At 37.8% G+C, this 18,725-nt stretch overlaps 1 protein-coding gene across 4 annotated transcripts in view; it reads left to right on the top strand.

The window, feature by feature from the left end:
- The window catches only part of YLPM1 (YLP motif containing 1), a 59,501-nt gene that overhangs the window by 25,165 nt on the left and 15,611 nt on the right, over positions 1–18,725 (top strand). For 3 of the 4 annotated variants that reach the window (XM_045563843.1, XM_045563865.1, XM_045563857.1), the window contains exons 5-16: positions 422–2,539; positions 5,442–5,562; positions 8,593–9,010; positions 9,123–9,215; positions 9,442–9,637; positions 10,081–10,199; positions 11,467–11,621; positions 14,943–15,005; positions 15,304–15,423; positions 15,663–15,839; positions 15,927–16,010; positions 16,565–16,648. In XM_045563843.1, the coding sequence (XP_045419799.1) occupies positions 422–2,539; positions 5,442–5,562; positions 8,593–9,010; positions 9,123–9,215; positions 9,442–9,637; positions 10,081–10,199; positions 11,467–11,621; positions 14,943–15,005; positions 15,304–15,423; positions 15,663–15,839; positions 15,927–16,010; positions 16,565–16,648 (3,748 nt within the window). The remainder of the gene's footprint in view (positions 1–421; positions 2,540–5,441; positions 5,563–8,592; positions 9,011–9,122; positions 9,216–9,441; positions 9,638–10,080; positions 10,200–11,466; positions 11,622–14,942; positions 15,006–15,303; positions 15,424–15,662; positions 15,840–15,926; positions 16,011–16,564; positions 16,649–18,725) is intronic. The other variant, XM_045563850.1, reaches the window with a different exon arrangement.

Raw genomic sequence — 18,725 nt, 5'->3', positions numbered from 1 at the left:
TTTCTCATTAATTGTTTCATACTTAGTATGTAGTTATAATTTACTTCCAAAAGTACTCTAAGAGTTAGTTACCGAAATTTATTAATTTTTTTGTTTAAAATCAGTGGGCATTTCTGTCTACTAAATCACAATATTTATAATTGTTTTTTTAACAGTTTAGTATATCAGTGACTTGCTGCAGGAGATGTGTTGAAGCAAATTAGATAATGCTGACATGGTTTCCAAAGCCTGTCCTAAGGCTTTCTGAATACTGCCACCTTAACACACTGGTTCTAAGATATCGGTGACTCAAGATTTGTTTAATGACTGAAAGAGTCATTGTTATAAACAGTTTCTAAGGCAAAAATGCCTTAAACATTCTTACATGGAGAATTTTTTTCTGCTTTGCTGTCTTGAGTAATATCTTTTGTTTTACTTGTAGATTTGATGGTCCTCGAAGATTTGAGGATTTAGGGTCAAGGTGTGAAGGACCGAGACCCAAAGGGCCTCGTTTTGAAGGAAATCGCCCCGATGGGCCAAGACCCAGATATGAAAGTCACCCAGCAGAGGGCACTAAGAGCAAATGGGGAATGATTCCCCGGGGGCCAGCATCTCAATTTTATATTACCCCCAATACATCCCTAAGTCCTCGGCAGAGTGGACCACAGTGGAAAGGCCCCAAACCAGCTTTTGGACAGCAACATCAGCAGCAACCTAAGTCACAAGCAGAACCTCTTTCAGGAAACAAAGAACCATTAGCAGACACCAGTAGTAACCAGCAGAAGAATTTTAAAATGCAATCAGCTGCATTTTCCATTGCTGCAGATGTAAAGGATGTCAAGGCGGCTCAATCAAATGAGAATCTAAGCGACTCTCAACAAGAGCCACCTAAAAGCGAAGTCTCGGAAGGGCCCATAGAGCCTTCTAATTGGGACCAGAATTCTCAAAGTATGGAGACTCAAATCGACAAAGCCCAAGCTGTTACTCAGCCTGTATCCCTTGCAAATAAACCTGTACCTGCTCAATCTACTTTTCCTTCAAAAACAGGGGGGATGGAGGGAGGACCAGCAGTGGCCACATCATCATCATTAACTGCAGATAATGATTTTAAACCTATGGGTATTGGTCTGCCCCATTCAGAAAACAACCAAGATAAAGGGCTACCTCGGCCAGATAATAGAGATAATAGATTAGAAGGCAATCGAGGCAGCAGCTCATCTTATAGAGGTCCTGGGCAAAGCAGAATGGAAGACACACGGGATAAAGGACTAGTAAACAGAGGTCGTGGCCAGGCAATCAGTCGAGGCCCAGGGTTGGTCAAGCAAGAAGACTTTCGTGATAAGATGATAGGTAGAAGAGAAGACAGTCGAGAGAAGATGAGCAGAGGAGAAGGTAGCCGGGACAGAGGGTTGGTGAGGCCTGGAAGCAGTCAGGAGAAAGTGCCAGGTGGTCTACAAGGCAGCCAGGACAGGGGTAGAGCTGGCAGCCGAGAAAGGGGACCTCCTCGGAGAGCTGGCAGTCAGGAGAGAGGACCTCCTCGAAGGGCAGGGAGTAGGGAGCGAGTACCACCCCGAAGAGCTGGGAGCAGGGAGAGGGGACCACCTCGAGGGCCTGGCAGTCGGGAAAGGGGACTGGGAAGATCAGATTTTGGTCGTGATAGAGGTCCATTCAGACCAGAACCAGGGGATGGTGGGGAAAAAATGTATCCATATCACCGAGATGAACCTCCTAGGACTCCATGGAACCATGGAGAAGAGAGAGGGCATGAAGAGTTCCCATTAGATGGTAGAAGTGCTCCAATGGAACGAGAAAGACTTGATGATTGGGATAGAGAGAGATACTGGAGAGAGTGTGAACGTGACTATCAAGATGATACACTAGATCCATATAACAGAGAGGACAGGTTCTCAGCACCACCACGGTCTCATGATGGAGATAGGCGAGGCCCTTGGTGGGATGATTGGGACAGAGATCAGGATATGGATGAGGACTACAATAGAGAAATGGACAGGGATTTGGACTGGGATGTGGATCGGATTGGAAGACCCATGGATATGTATGATAGAATTTTGGATAATGAGTGGGACAGAGATTATGGGAGACCACTGGATGAACAAGAATCACAATTTCGTGAACAGGATATTCCATCTCTTCCACCTTTACCACCCCTCCCACCTCTTCCACCTCTGGATAGATATCGGGATGATAGATGGAGAGAAGAAAGAAATCGAGACCATGGGTATGATCGAGATTTCCGTGATAGGGGTGAGTTGAGGATTCGAGAGTATCCAGAAAGAGGAGATACATGGCGGGAAAAGCGAGATTATGTTCCTGACAGAATGGACTGGGAAAGAGAACGGTTGTCAGACAGATGGTACCCATCTGATGTGGATAGACATTCCCCCATGGCGGAACATATGCCCTCCTCACATCATTCCTCTGAAATGATGGGGTCCGATGCAAACTTAGACTCTGACCAAGGCCTTGGAGGGGTAATGGTTCTCAGTCAGAGGCAGCACGAAATCATTTTGAAAGCTGCACAAGAACTGAAAATGCTTCGGTAAGTTGACTCCTTAAGATCATTTCTTTTAGTCAAAACCACATTCAGACTGCTCTTTTTAAAGTGATATATTGGAATGGAATCATTTTACTTTAAGTTCTTATCACATACTTTTAATTTATATTTTTGGTTATTCAGTGGTGTTTTGGGGTTAGGATGGGTATTTAGGAACTGTGTTAATTATAAACTGATGCCCTGAGATGTGAAAATTGATTGCTGTGCTTGGCCTGTGTAGATGTGTTGCTGGCATGCCATGCCTGTGCATGTTTCAAGTGTCAAATTTCAACTTTTCAGTGCTCTGGATTTCACAGGGCTCATATGTAACCTCTATTTTTTCCCATTAGGCAGTTTAGTTTGTTCTTTGATATTAGATCTGATAGACTTCATATTCACTAATCTTTGATACAACTTTGGAAAGTGCTGTATTTTTCTTTGTTGAAGCAAGAATGGTTTACCTGGGAGTACCCTCATATTTGTCTAACTATTGATACTTTCTTCTTTTTGGGTTGTTTTATCTTTCATTTTAACAAGAAGCAGATATTTCTAATTGAGGATGTTACTTGTTTTTACATAATCAAATATTTTGTGAGATAGAGAATAGAATTTGGATTTCTTGACTTACAATTAACTATTTGTAGATATCTACATAATGTTTCCATGTAGCAGCAATAATAACAAAAGCTGACTTTTATTTATTGCACATTTACTCTGGGCCAGGAATTGTACTAAGTGCTTTGTGTGTAATAACTCATTTAATCCTTAAACCAACTCCATCCTGGGATAGGAATTTAGGAGTCGGTGACAGATTGCAAGGTTTTTTTGTTTTTGTTTTTGTTTTTGTTTTTTTAAAGAAATGGGGTCTTGCTCTGTTGCCCAGGCTGGAGTGCAGTGGTATGATCAAAGCTGACTGCACTCTGGAATTCCTAGGCTCAAGCAATCCCCTCCTGCCTTAATGTTTGATAGCTGGGACTACAGGACGTACCACTTCACCTGGCTAATTTTTTTTTCTTCATTTTTTATAGAGACAGGATCTTGCTATGTTGCCCAGGCTGGTCTCAAACGCCTGGCCTCAAGTGATCCTCCCACCTCAGCCACTTGAGTTGCTGGGATTACAGGCATGAGCCACCATACCCGGCTCCAGATTGCAAGTTGTTAAGTGATTCCTTGAGAAAATAAATTAACAGGTTTTGATAGAGTCCCGTGTATTGTGTTTCTTTCATTTTTTAAAATCTGGTCTACATTTGTATATTATACCAACAAATTATAACTTAAACTTTAGAGCTAGGAAAGAAAAGTATGATGAAGAAAAATACCCATAGATAAAGATGAAAGACCAGATGCCTCAAGCAGCAAAACAGGTTACTGAAGATATAGCTAAAAGATTTAGTTTTCCAGATTACTCATAAAGAAGAGATGGAAAGCATGCCATAGAACATTTAGATACTACACTACTCACTTTTAAATTATAGACACCTTTAATTTAATACCTGCTATGTACTGAGCACTGTGCTAATAATTTAGTGTATATTATCTCTATCCTCTTATCTCAAATCCTTATATCTCAAAGGCCTGTGAAGATAAGTAGTATTATCTCCCCTTCACAAATGACACTTATAGCTCAGAGAGGTTAAGTTCACTTGACTAATAAGTAGCAAACCTAGCATTTAAACTCAGTCTGACTCTAAAATCTGTGTTGTTTATGAAGAATACCAGGCTGACTGATGTTGCTAAGCTGCTATGGTTTCTTTCCTTTTCTTTCTAAAATTTTCTTTTTGTTCATTATTGCTTTGCATGGAAATGCAGGATAAAAGGTGCTGCTGCTTCATCATCGTTTTTTTAAAGCTCTTTCTAGACAACATAAACATAATTAAAATATGTGGAGTGATGAGTAATAGTGGTCAGAGCTGAATACAAGTAGTTTATGTTGTGTCCGGGTAAAGTCATAAGGAATATCATAAGAGATAAATGATTTACATGAGGCAGAAAATCATCTCCTATATTTGACCTTACTTTTTGTCCATTGGGTCACTACACTTTACAAAATATAAGGAGAAAATTGTAAAAGGTCTGAAGAGGTTGTAGTGGATGTTATGTATGTTTAAGGTGGGTATTGTAAGGAAAAATAAAAGGAATTTAACTAGAGATTGAAAAAGAAAAAACCCAAAGGGTATGTAATTAATCTTTAGAAATATGAAGTGTTGTTTTTAAAGGTATAGACTGACCATTGTTCTTGTTATCTGTAGCAGGGGCCATAAACTAAAATGTCCGTAAGAATCAGGTAACAAAAATGAGTGAAAGTGGTCCAGGTGTAACTCATTAGAGTGTGGTAGGGATTATGGCAAATTGTTTCTTTCATCCCACATCGGCAGCCACTACTCCACTCAGCTGATTTTTGGCATTTGGGAATATAGGCCTAGTGTTACCAAATCTCTTTGGATGTATATGTGAAATGTTTTGCTGTGTAAAAATAATGGCAGCTAGTTCAAATTTTAAAATCTGAGGTGAAAGCAAAATTTGCAAAACCATTCTAGGCCATACTTAGCCCGGGGTCCACCACTTTGCAGCCTCTAGTCTAAATAGTATTGAAGAAAATAGCAAGAGACCTTTTGGTTGGATGAAAGAAAAGCATGACATGTAGATGAGATACTATAATAGACTACCGAGGCTTGTTGTTGAATCTGTCCTTGAAAATCTTCAATAATTTATAGTTATTTATATATCATAGGTGACTGATAGTTAGCTACATAAAAACAAGAGAGTGTTACCCCAGAGATGGTGTATGGGCACTGCAGAGGGTTCTAGGACAAGGTGTTTAGGGCTGTTTTTTAAATTTGATACTAATTGTTATTTAGGAATGGAATAAACATGCCTTATGTACAATGTCAATTTTATTTGTTTACAGGGAACAGAAAGAACAACTCCAAAAGATGAAAGACTTTGGGTCTGAGCCACAGATGGCTGACCATCTACCACCCCAGGAATCAAGATTGCAGAATACATCTTCAAGACCTGGAATGTATCCGGTATGGGAGAATGTGTGCTCAGAAAATGAAATGGTTTCTACTTTGTATGTTTATATATGGTTTGATTTTTTTTGTATTACATAAATATAAATTTCCTCTAAAAAATGTAAATTTTGGAAAATTAAAAGGTTATGGTAATTGACCTTCAGACATTGTAAAAGCATGGTCAAAGTGTGACAGAGATAGCCCTTTTTCCCAAGTTTTGGTAAGCCACCAGGCACACCAGAACTACATGTTTCATGTTCACAAAATTGTAGTCTTTTTCTAATAAATAATTTTTTATGTTCAAATAGTCCTGTTTTCCATCTAGGCAGGGCTAGGTGTGGGCCTCAGTGCACTGTACCTCTTTAGGCTACTAGTCCTTCAGCTGAGGAAAGGATCAAGCATCATACCCCAGTACATATTCCAGGACTATTCAGGCAGTAGTACAAGGGGTGTTCATGTTAAAGACTTGAGTAATTAAGTTCTCTGTTTGTTTTGCTTTGGGGTTTTTGTTTTTTCTCGTTATTTGTTATTTTACCTTTAACCGAGCGATGGGCTTTAAAAATGTTATCCTGCAAATAATTTTGTAAAAACACAATGAGAACAAAAAGCACTATTGAACCATTTCATCAAATTACCTCTTTTCGTTTCCCAGCATTCCCTTCCATATTGGTCTAACACTCATACATAGTTGTTGTCATGAGTGACCACCATGATATTGTTGTCTCCCCATATCATATCTCCTGATATACAAGGTTTCTCTCTGTGGATGTGACTCCTGTCAAATGCAGTATGTTCAAAATGGGACTCATTATCATCCCCCATTAAATTGTTCTTTCTCTTCACCATCACCTAGTCACCCTAACTCGAAACTTGGCAGTCAGCCTTAACTCTTGCCCCTGTTCTACCCCTCCATATCCAGTCACTCTACTGACTGATTTTACTACCTTTTTAATATTGTTCAAATATTCTGTACTCCACTTCCACACAATGTCAGTTCTGGCCTTCATCAGTTTTTGCCTAGATTATTTTGGACACATTCTATTAAATAATTTATCTCTCTCCATCTCATTCACCTCTTACCCATTCTCCATTTGCTGCCAGAATGATTATTTTATTTTTTGAATCAAATTTTGAGGCATAATTTACATACACTAACATATACCCATTTTAAGCCTACATTTTCAATTTTGATGGAGCTATACCAAAAGATAAAGAAATTCTCATCACTCCAAAAGCTTCTCTCGTGCCCTTTTGGAATTGGGACTGCCCTTACACTCCAGGCAGCATTGATGTGATTTTTAACCAAAAGGGACATCTTAAAACATAAATCTTATTTGAAGACTGGACAGCAGGAAAAAAATTAAAAAAGCAAACACACAAAAAAATGTAAATCTCGCCATGTTGCTTCCTGGCTATACTGAGAACTCTTTAGTGTTCTCCCATTGCTTTCAGAGTAATATCTAGATTCTTTTGCATGGCCTTTTATGTCCTTTCTGAGCTGGCCTGACCTCTGCTGACCATTGCTTGCTACTCCATTCTCTTAACACTTCATTTTCCCTCCATATGGAACTATAGCTATTTACAATTCTGTGAATGTGCCAGACTGTTTGATGACTTCTTTTTTTTGCACATGCTTATTGTTCTTTAAGCCTAGAGTTTCTTTTCTTTCCCTTCCTATCCCCTCCTCCAACTAGCTAATTCTTTTTTATCTTTTTTGTGTAAGGCAATTACCCTCATATGTACCCTTGTAACATCTTGTACTGGTCTCTGTCGTAGCCTTTATAATATTGTATTTTGATTGCTTTCTTGTCTATCTTTCCTTATAAACTGAATCCATGAGGATAAAAACGTTTATCTTTGCAGATCTTAGCAAATAGTAGAAGCTCTCTCTAGGTTATAAATCCACATTTCTGCTTTATTTACTTAACAAATCATAAACATTTTTCCATATTGCTATATGCTGTATTATTTTTGATATACAATAATTTTATTGAACTCTTCCATTTCTGTTGACCATTTGTTTCTAATTTTTAACTGTTATTATTAATACAACTTTAATGAATGTCTTTGTATCAAGTTCTTATTTTGGATAACTTCTTGAGAGTACTTTTAAATTCCCAAAGTGGGGATACTTCATTTGAAGGATAAGGACATTTTTTGGCTGGGCGCAGTGGCTCATGCTTGCAATCCCAGCACTTTGGGGTTCCGAGACAGGAGGATTGCTTGAGGTCAGGAGTTCGAGACTAGCCTGGGCAACATAACAAGATCCCATCTGTATAAAAAATTAAAAAATTAGCCGTTGTGTGGTGACACGTGCTTGTAGTCCCAGCTACTCAGGAAGCTGAGGCAGGAGGATTGCTTGAGCTCAGGAGTTTGAGATTGCAGTGGGCTATGATGATGCCACTCTACCATAGCCTGGGCAATGGAGCAAGACCTTGTCTCCAAAAAAAAAAAATTTTAAATGATTTCTGTAATATAATCAAACAACTCTCTCAAATAGTTGTATCTATACTATAGCCTTGCAAGCATTAGCTACTTAATATTTTTGGTATATTTAATAGTTTTAACATAGTATTTTAGTTTTTTGGGTTTTTTTTTTGTTTTTTGAGACAAAGTATCATTCTGTCGTCCAGGCTAGAGTGCAGTGGCATCATCATAACTCACTGCAACTTCATTTCCCTAATGACTAATGATGTCGAGCATCTTTTCTTGTGCTTATTGGCTATTTATATATCTTCTTTGGATAAATATCTATTCAGATCTTTTTCTGATATATATATTTTGATTATTTATCTTAATATTGAGTTATGAGTTTTGTGTATTCTGAATTCAAGTCCTTTATCAGATATAAGATTTGCATATATTTCCTTCTCTCTGTGGCTTGTCTTCATTTTTCTGATGGTATCTTTTAAAGCATGAAGTTTTGAATTTTGAATGAGTCCAATTTATTTTTTTTAATGAATCAAGAACCAGATTTTAACTTCCACTGATCTGTGAAAACATGGTGTTATGCTCATCCACTAAGCCATTTATTCTGTTCTCTAGCCTCTAGGGTCCTATAGACCACCCCCTCCCATGGGTAAACCACCAGGTTCAATTATGAGACCCTCTGCTCCACTGCCAAGATCATCTGTTCCTGTGACCAGGCCACCTGTCCCAATACCACCACCTCCACCTCCTCCTCCTCCACCTCCTCCTCCTCCGGTGATAAAGCCACAATCTTCAGCTGTGGAACAGGAACGCTGGGATGAAGATTCTTTCTATGGTCTCTGGGATACAAATGATGAACAAGGACTGAATTCAGAATTTAAGTCAGAAACTGCAGTAATTCCATCTGTTCCAGTATTACCACCCCCACCTGTTCACTCTTCTATTCCCCCTCCTGGCCCGTTGCCTATGGGTTTGCCACCAATGTCCAAACCACCACCAGTACAGCAGACTGTTGATTATGGCCATGGCCGAGGTGAGTAATGGTGGTGAACTTGTGTTTGAGATTCTGTAGGAATTGTTAGCTTCAGTTTTGGCTTTCTTCAGTTTTACTGTTACAGTGTTTTATCCCTGGTTTTGTTTACCAGATATAGCCACTAATAAAGTTGAACAGATACCCTATGGAGAAAGAATAACTCTCCGCCCAGACCCACTACCTGAAAGATCAACTTTTGAGACAGGTAGGATTCCCAGAGAGATCAGTATTTTTAAACATTTTAGGGCCTAATTATCACATGATTTTCCTTTTGGTGAGATTATCTGGGCCTTCCTTTAATACAGCTAGAAGATTCTTCAGTTGAATTTAGGGCAGCAGTTTACACTAGTTCTAAAGTTAGATTTATACTTTTCTGCTCTTGTTTTTGAAAAAGGGATATAGTTTTTATTTTATACTGATTGTTTTTGTAGAGCATGCAGGCCAACGTGATCGCTATGATAGAGACCGAGACCGTGAGCCTTATTTTGATCGTCAAAGTAATATTATAGCAGATCATCGAGATTTTAAAAGGGATCGTGAGACACACAGGGATCGAGACCGGGATCGTGGTGTTATTGACTATGACCGAGATCGATTTGACAGAGAACGCCGACCCCGAGATGATAGGTAGGCTGTGAAAAATATCTTTGCTAGGTGTGCAAATTACCAATAAACTTAAGTTTAGTAAAAGTGTATCTAAGGGAAATTTAGTAAATGACATGCTCTTCTCATGCTGCGTGTGCATAATTTGGAGAGGGAAGAGCAATTCTGGACCAGTTTTCAGGAAAGTAGGTGCTTGGGTCACTAGAGATAGAGGTAGCCAGAAAGGAATGGAAATGGTATTGTCAATAAAGGTACAGTCATTACTCAATTAGTAGGGCAAGTAATTTATTTTTGCAGTTCGTGAGCTTTTTAAATGTGTGTATGTAAGATGTATCACAATGAAAATACAAAATCAATTGTAAATATTGGCTATGTGGAGTTAACTGCCCATAGAGAAACTTGGATAGATAGTGGTGTTGCATTATAAAGCAGAGACCTCCAAATATTTTTTATTTACCACCTTCTAGGGCTCAGTCATATAGAGACAAAAAAGACCATTCCTCTTCCAGAAGAGGGGGGTTTGATAGGCCATCTTATGACCGGAAGTCTGACCGACCAGCCTACGAAGGGCCATCCATGTTTGGAGGTAGAGTGATGCCTTATTAATAACTATAAGGATGTTGAGAATGTAAACCGTGGGAGATGCTTTCCATTATAGCTATGGATTTAAGGTTTCAGAGTAAAAAGTATTTGCAGATTTCTCAGAGATAGCAGCATTATCAAAAATACCGATATGATTAATGAAATAGAACATTTTTTATATTAAAGAAATTTTGGAAAATAGAAACAGGTTACTTATAATCTCTCACCACCCACCATACTACAACTATTATAATTTTGTATATTTCCTTTCACTCTCTCTTCATATATTTTTGGAGTTGTAATCAAAGTATAAATACAAAGTAATAATATAATGCAATTTCTTTATTGTGCTTATTCTGATTGATATTGCACCATACACATTTTTGCATATGTAAACCTATTAATGGTTTTGTGACATTCCATTGAGTGGATAAAATATAAAATGCTTATTGTTGGATATTTAGGTTACTTTTAGTTTTTCACTGCTATGAATTACACTTAAACTAGAAACTCATACCCATTTATAGGAACATGCTTTCTGAAGCTGGTGACTCTTGCTCCTTTTTTTTTTGTTTTGAGACAGAGTCTTGCTGTATTGCCAAGGCTAGAGTGCCATGGCGTTAGCCTAGCTCACAGCAACCTCAAACTCCTGGGTTCAAGTGATCCTCCTGCCTCAGCCTCCCGAATAGCTAGGACTACAGGCATGCACCACCATGCCTGGCTAATTTTTTCTATTTTTAGTCACCCGGCTAATTTTTTCTGTTTTATTTTTTAGTAGAGACAGGATCTTGCTCTTGCTCAGGCTGGTCTCAAACTCCTGACCTCAAGTGATCCTCCCACCTCGGCCTCCCAAAGTGCTAGATTATAGGCATGAGCCACTGGGCCCAGCCCTGTTCTTTAAACTGTAAAGCAGAAGTTACAGAACTTGGGACTATCCAGCAAAGTATTTATTCTTCTTCTTCTGTGTCCTGTTGTTTAACTTCTTTCCTACATTTAATGGAAACAACGGTGAATTCAGTATTTTACAGAACATTCTGTTTGCCTGAAATCATACCTTAATCTTTTCATTTTTTTTTATTTTAGTAGATTTACAGTACTTTAAACATTCTGTAATTAAGGTTAAGAATGGCTCTCAAATTAGACTTGGTTGGAATTATATTGCCTTAGGATGTGTGGGGAGAATTAAGTTTCAAAATGTAAAGTGTATAAATATAAAACTTTCAAAATAAAAATGTATAAATAATGATTTTGTTCAACTGCTGGAATCCTAGGAGAACGAAGAACTTATCCAGAGGAACGGATGCCCCTGCCAGCTCCTTCACTAAGCCACCAGCCCCCTCCAGCTCCACGGGTTGAGAAGAAGCCTGAATCAAAAAATGTAGATGATATTTTGAAACCACCAGGCCGGGAGAGCAGACCTGAGAGAGTGAGTCCTGTGAAGTTGACTAGTTTTCTTGCAAATCAGAAGATGATAAGAGATCGTTTTAATATCCTGAACAGAATTTCTCTACTTTTCTGCAACATAGTAATAATATCAGATTCAAGTCATTTTGCCATCTGTGAATCACCTTATAATATAAGCTGCCTGAATTATAGAATCTTTAAGAAGTTAGAGCTAAATTTCTTGGCAACAAAAATGTTGAAACCTTTAAAAAATAATTCATGAGGCCGGGTGCAGTGGCTCACGCCTGTAATCCTAGCATTCTGGGAAGCCGAGGCAGGTGGATCATTTGAGCTCAGGAGTTCGAGACCAGCCTGAGCAAGAGCGAGACCCTGTCTCTACTAAAAATAGAAAGAAATTAGCTGGACAACTAAAACTATATAGAAAAAATTAGCCGAGCATGGTGGCACATGCCTGTAGTCCCAGCTACTTGAGAGGCTGAGGCAGAAGGATTGCTTGAGCCGAGGACTTTGAGGTTGCTGTGAGTTAGGCTGACGCCACGGCACTCTAGTCTGGGCAACAGAGTGAGACTCTGTCTCAAAAAAAAATAATAATAATAATAATTCATGAGAGCTCAATTAATTGCATTTTAAAGAGGAAAAGTGGATTTGGTTTTATAGTATGTGGAATAAAAAGGAGAATTAGAAGACTTGATTAGCTTAGGCTTAATTTCCTAGTTACCTCCAAATGTATACATTCTTTTAAATTTGTCTTACATTACAGAATAATTAGACTCCATTAATAAGCTATTACTGGAGATTTCAGCAAGATATTTTGATTCCATGTATGTAGAATTAATAGGTCATTGTTTTAAGGTCTTTTTGCCTACTATTAATGTATAGCTACTCCAGCTTTCCTGTGGTTGCTGTTTGCATGATACATCTTTTACCATCTCTTTACTTTCAATCTGTTTGTGTCTTTGAGTGTAAACTGTGTCTCCTGTAGACATTGTATACTTGGATCATATTTTTAAATGCAGTCTGACAATCTCTACCTTTTGATTGGATTGCTTAATTCATTCATATTTAATGCTATTATTGATATAGTTGGTTTAATTATTTCATTTTTGAATTGTTCATTGCAAGAACATAGAAATGCTATTAATTTTTGTGTATTTATCTTGTATCCTGCATCATCACTAAACTCATTTATTAGTTCCAATATATTTTTAGCGGGCTCTTAGGATTTTCTACATATAAGATCAATGTCATCTGCAAATACAGTTTTACTTCTTTCTTTCTAAGCCATATGTCTTTTAATACTTTTTCTCGCCTATTTGCCCTGGCTAGACTCTCTAGTACAGTGTTGAATATATGTGGCAAGAATGGACATCCTTATCCTTTTCCTGATCTTAAAGGGAAAACAGACAGTCTTTCACCATAAGAATGATGTTAGCTTTGGATTTTTCGTGGATGCACTTTATCAGGTTGAGGAAGTTCCTTTCTATTCCTAGTTTGTTGAATGTTTTTATCACGAAAAGATATTGGATTTGTTTAATGCTTTTTCTGTATCAATTGATATGATCAGGTGAGTTTTATTTTTTAGTCTGTTGATATGATTTATTACATTAATTGGTTTTCATATGTTAAATTCCTTGGATAAATCCCTCTGGGTCATGGTATATAATTTTATATGTTGCTGGATTCAATTTGCTAATATTAGGCCAGGCATGGTGGCTCACGCCTATAATCCTAGCACTCTGGGAGGCTGAGACGGGTGGATTATTTGAGCTCAGGAGTTCGAGACCAGCCTGAGCAAGAGCGAGACCCATCTCTACTAAAAATAGAAAAGAAATTAGCTGCACAACTAAAAATATATAGAAAAAATTAGCTGGGCATGGTGGCGCATGCCTGTAGTCCCAGCTACTCGGGAGGCTGAGGCAGGAGGATTGCTTGAGCCCAGGAGTTTGAGGTTGCTGTGAGCTAGGCTGACGCCATGGCACTCTAGCCCGGGTGACAGAAGTGGGACTCTGTTTCAAAAAAAAAAAAAAATTGCTAGTATTTTGTTGAGAATTTTTGCATCCATATTCATAAGAGATATTGTAGTTTTCTTGTGTTGTCATCTTTGTCTGGTTTTAGTGTCAGGATGTTGCTGGCCTCATAAAATAAGTTAGGAATAGTTCCTTCCTATTCTATTTATTTGAAAATTTTGTGAAGAGTTGGTATTAATTTTAAATGTTTGGTAGCCATCTGGACCTGGACTCTCCTTTCTGGGTAGTTTTTTAAACTTACTAATTTAGTCTCTTACGTGTCACAGGTCTGTGTCTTCTTGAGTCAGTTTTGGTAGTCTGTATCTTTCTAGGAATTTGTCTATTTTATCTAAGTTGTCTAATTTGTTGATATACAGTTGTTCATAGTATTTCTTTATAATCCGTTCTTATTTCTGTAAGGTTGTTAGTAATGTCCCCTCTTTCATTTCTGATTCTAGTAATTTGAATCTTCTCTCTTTCTTCTTAGGCAGTCTAGCTATAAGTTGGTCAGTTTTGTTGATCTTTTCAAAGAACTAGCTTTTGGTTTTATTTTTTCTCTATTTTTTTTTCTATTCTCTATTTTATTAACTTCTGCTCTAATCTTTATTGTTTCTTTCTTTCTGTTTCTTTTAGTTTGCTCTTTTCTACTGTATTTTTTTTTTTTTTTTTTTTGAGACAGAATCTCACTCTGTTGCCCGGGCTAGAGTGCCGTGGTGTCAGCCTAGCTCACAGCAACCTCAAACTCCTGGGCTCAAGCAGTCCTCCTGCCTTAGCCTCCCAAGTAGCTGGGACTACAGGCATGCGCCACCATACCTGGCTAAATTTTTTTTCTATATATATTTTTAGGTGTCCATATAATTTTTTCTATTCTTAGTAGAGACGGGGTCTCGCTTTTGCTCAGGCTGGTCTCGAACTCCTGAGCTCAAACAATCCACCCGCCTCGGCCTCCCAGAGTGCTAGGATTACAGGCGTGAGCCACTGCGCCCAGCCTTTTCCACTGTATTAAAGTGGAAGTTTAGGTTATTGATTTGAAATCTTTCTTCTTTTCTACTATAGACATTTATAGTTATCAATTTCCTTTTTAGCACTGCTTTAGCTGCATCCCATAAGCTTTGGTATGGTGTGTATTCATTTTCATTCATCTCAGAGTATTTTCTGATTTCTCTCTTGATTTCTTCTTTGAGTTAGTGGTTGTTTAGAAGTATGTTGTTTGATTTTCACATATTTGTGAATTTCCCAAATTTTTTACTGCTATTGTAATTCCATTCCATTATGGTCAGATAATAGGGTCTCATTGCAAAAAGTCTCTGAGTAATTTTTTTTCCATTGTTTTTCAGATTGTTGTTATAATGAGAGGATTGCCTGGCAGCGGGAAGACACATGTTGCAAAACTTATTCGAGTGAGTATGGGAAGGCCGAAAGACCAGTTGCTTTTGTTAGCCACTTGCCTTCTTAGAAAGCAGCATGATATCGATAGAAGTATTAATATCTTCCATTCAGTCCATTATAGTTGGCCCATGTTGTAGATGTTGTACTATATACATTTTTGATCTACTTAGGCAAACATTTTTGCCTCTGCTTGATTTGAAACCACCAGAAGATTGCATATTATTTAGCCATAAGAGGGAACTTTGTTGTGAAAATTCACTAATTTATTCCATAAATTCTTTTTAACCTTTTTGATGGTATGATTCTTAGGATAAGGAGGTAGAATTTGGAGGACCTGCACCCAGAGTTCTAAGCCTGGATGATTACTTCATCACTGAAGTGGAAAAAGAAGAAAAAGATCCAGATTCTGGAAAGAAAGTGAAAAAGAAGGTATGATATTCTTCTCAGATTACATTCTGGTTCATTAATAGTATTTAAAGGAAAACATGTTTAGAGAGAGATGTGGCTTTTTTGAAGATAAAGACTTCTCTCTTTTCTGAACATAAACTCTAGTACTCAGATGTGTAGGAAAGGGTACAAAGTCATCTGTATCCAGATGCTAACCAGGAAAAAGGTTTAGGATGATTCTTTGCTTTTGCTAATTCCAGATCTCTTTTGGGGGATCTTAGGTAATGGAATATGAATATGAAGCTGAGATGGAGGAGACTTACCGCACCAGCATGTTCAAAACTTTCAAAAAGACTCTGGATGATGGCTTTTTCCCCTTCATCATTCTGGATGCCATCAATGACAGAGTTAGACATTTTGACCAGTTTTGGAGTGCAGCAAAAACCAAGGGATTTGAGGTATAGATTTAAAAGAACTTCAAAGTACTTTGTTTTGTCATGTAAACATTATATTTCTTTGCCTAATCATTATTTATTCTTGCTTAGGTATATTTGGCTGAAATGAGTGCAGATAACCAGACTTGTGGCAAGAGAAATATTCATGGAAGAAAGCTTAAAGAAATAAATAAGGTGATTTTCAGAAACATAGAATAGATGTTTCAGTCAACAAAGGACTACATATCAGACGGTGATCTCATAACATTATAACATAATACTGTATGTTTACTGTATCTTTTCTATGTTTAGATGTTTAGAATACACAAATACTTACCATTGTGTTATAATTGCCTACAGTATTCAGTACAGTAATGTGCTGTGCAAGGTATGTAGTAGGCTATATCACCTAGATTTGTGTAAGTACAGTCAATGACAAAATAATCTAACAGCACATTTCTCAGAACATATCCCCATTGTTAAGTGATGCATGACTGTAATCTGAACTTTATTTGTCCGTATCAGCACTGTTGTTTGGAAGCTCTTGTTTATCCCATTTTCTTTCATAATATCTCTTCTATCTGCTTTAGTAAATATTCTTTTCCTTTGTATAGAAGTAAAAGGGGTGGCCTAGCTCTCCCTGGAACTGGTCTGTTAGTCTTCACAGTATTAATTAAATTTATCTTGGATGCTTACTTGGTCTTTGAGTGGTTTCCAGAGATAACTTGACCTTCTGAATGTCTCAATAGATGGCTGATCACTGGGAAACCGCACCCCGTCACATGATGCGCCTAGACATTCGTTCTTTGCTTCAAGATGCTGCTATTGAAGAGGTGAGTGTCCTTTTCTTTGAATGCAGTGCAAAGTGACATTTTTTCACCTTTTTACTTTGAAATTTTTTTTGTTGTTTTTGGTGGAGTCTTGCTTGGTTGCCCAGGCTGGTCTAGAACTCCTGGCCTTAAACAATTCCCCTCCCTTAGCGTCCCACAGTGCTGGGGTTACAGGCCTGAGCCACTATGCCTGACTTTTTTGAAAAATTTTAAACCTACAGAAAAGTTGCACGAATAGGTATAAAAATACCTGTATACCTTTCATCAAGATTCACCATTTTTCTCTATATGGATATATAATTATTATTATTATTATTAATTTGTCACTGTTATTGTGGAACCATTTGAGAGTTAAGTTGCGGGCCTCATAACCCTTCACCCTTTATACTTTAATAGGTATCTCCTAAGAACAAGGACATTCTCTTACAAAACCAGTTAATTATTAAATTTAGGAAATTTAACATAGATAAAATGCTATATTAAGTTATATGAATTTCCTGAATTAAACGTCTTTAATAGTATCATATACAGTTTATATTCAGATTTACCAGTTGACCTTGTAATGTGCTTTGTAGCAACTTTTTAAAATCCAGGATCCAATCTTTTAATATAAAAACAGTTTTTCAGCCTTTTTATTGTCATGAAAGACAAAGAATTTTTGAAGAGTATAGGTCGGTTGTTTTGTAGAATGCCCCTTGATTTGGGTTGGCTGTTTGTTTCCATATGTTAGGATTAGGTTAAACGTTAGCAGGAATACTACGTGATAATGGTATCCTCAGTGCATCACATCAGGTGCCATATAATGTCATTTTATCTCATTATTGGTGATTTAAACACTGATCACTTGGTTAAGGTGGTAGCTATCAAATTTTTCTGCTTTTTTCTCTTTATAGTAAGTGACCTACAGGGAGATAGTTTCAAACTGTTAATATCCTGTTCCCTAACAAATTTTCACTCATTGATAATTCTTACCTAAATTAATAATTTGGTAGAAGAAAATCTTTGTTATGAAAAAGTAGAGATTTTCCAATTTAACCAGCTGTGTACTTCTGTTATGTTTGACCTCTTCCAGTGAGTGGGAGTTATCTATATTCAATGTTGTGATTGTGTTTTTAACTCCCATGCCACTCATCAACCCATTTCCTTCTGGCTTCTGCCCCTACCATTGTCTAGTGACTCTTTCACCAGTGATTTCTGTAACAGTGGACAATTCTCACTTCTGTTGCTTAATTTTGCCACATGTTGCATAGTTGATCATTACCTACCTTCTTGGGTTTTTTTTGTTATTGTTGTTGTTGTTTTATAAAGAGACAGGGTCTTGTTCTGTCACCCAGCCTGCAGTGCAGTGGTGCAATCACACCTCACTGTAACCTCGAACTCCTGGCCTCAAGCAATCCTCCTGCCTCCAGCCTCCCAAGTAGCTGGGACTACAGGCATGCACCACCATACTCGGCTAATTTTTTCTATTTTTAGTAGAGTCGGGATCTTGCTCTTGCTCAGGCTAGTCTCGAACTCCTTGTTCAAGCTATCCTTCCACCTTGGCCTCCCAGAGTACTGGGATTACAGGCGTGAGCCACTGTGCCAGGCCAGCCCACTTTCTTAAAGATAAATTTTTCTCTTGACTTTGGTGGGTCTACATTCTTTGCAGTTTCCCTTTTACCTCTCTGGCCATCCCTTTTCAGTCTCCTTTGCTGGCTTCTCCTGCTACCCAGTCCTTAAAAGAGCCCCTTTAGGGCTCTATCCTAGGTTCAGTTTTTATTTTCACATTCTGTATCGATAGTCTGAATCTTTCTAGTAGCTTAGATTGCTACCTATGTACCCTTAATATTAAATTATAAAGACTAGAGTGAATTATATTATTATCTTAACAGGTGATTTTTACAATTCTTCTTTTTATGGTATTTTCCAGATTCTCTACAAGAAAACATGTATTATCTAAGTACACCTCAATCTTAACCTATCCAAAATGTAATTTATCCAGACCTGTTCCTCATCTAGTATTCTGATTAATAATTAGAACCACCAGTAACTTCATTGCTATAATCAGAAATCTGGGAGTTATCCCTGACTCCTCTCCCTT

The sequence above is a fragment of the Lemur catta genome, chromosome 1 (assembly GCF_020740605.2).
Source record: "Lemur catta isolate mLemCat1 chromosome 1, mLemCat1.pri, whole genome shotgun sequence".
Classification (NCBI taxonomy): domain Eukaryota; kingdom Metazoa; phylum Chordata; class Mammalia; order Primates; family Lemuridae; genus Lemur; species Lemur catta.
The sequence above is the reverse complement of the archived record's forward strand: the minus strand, read 5'-3'. Positions and strand labels throughout refer to the sequence as shown.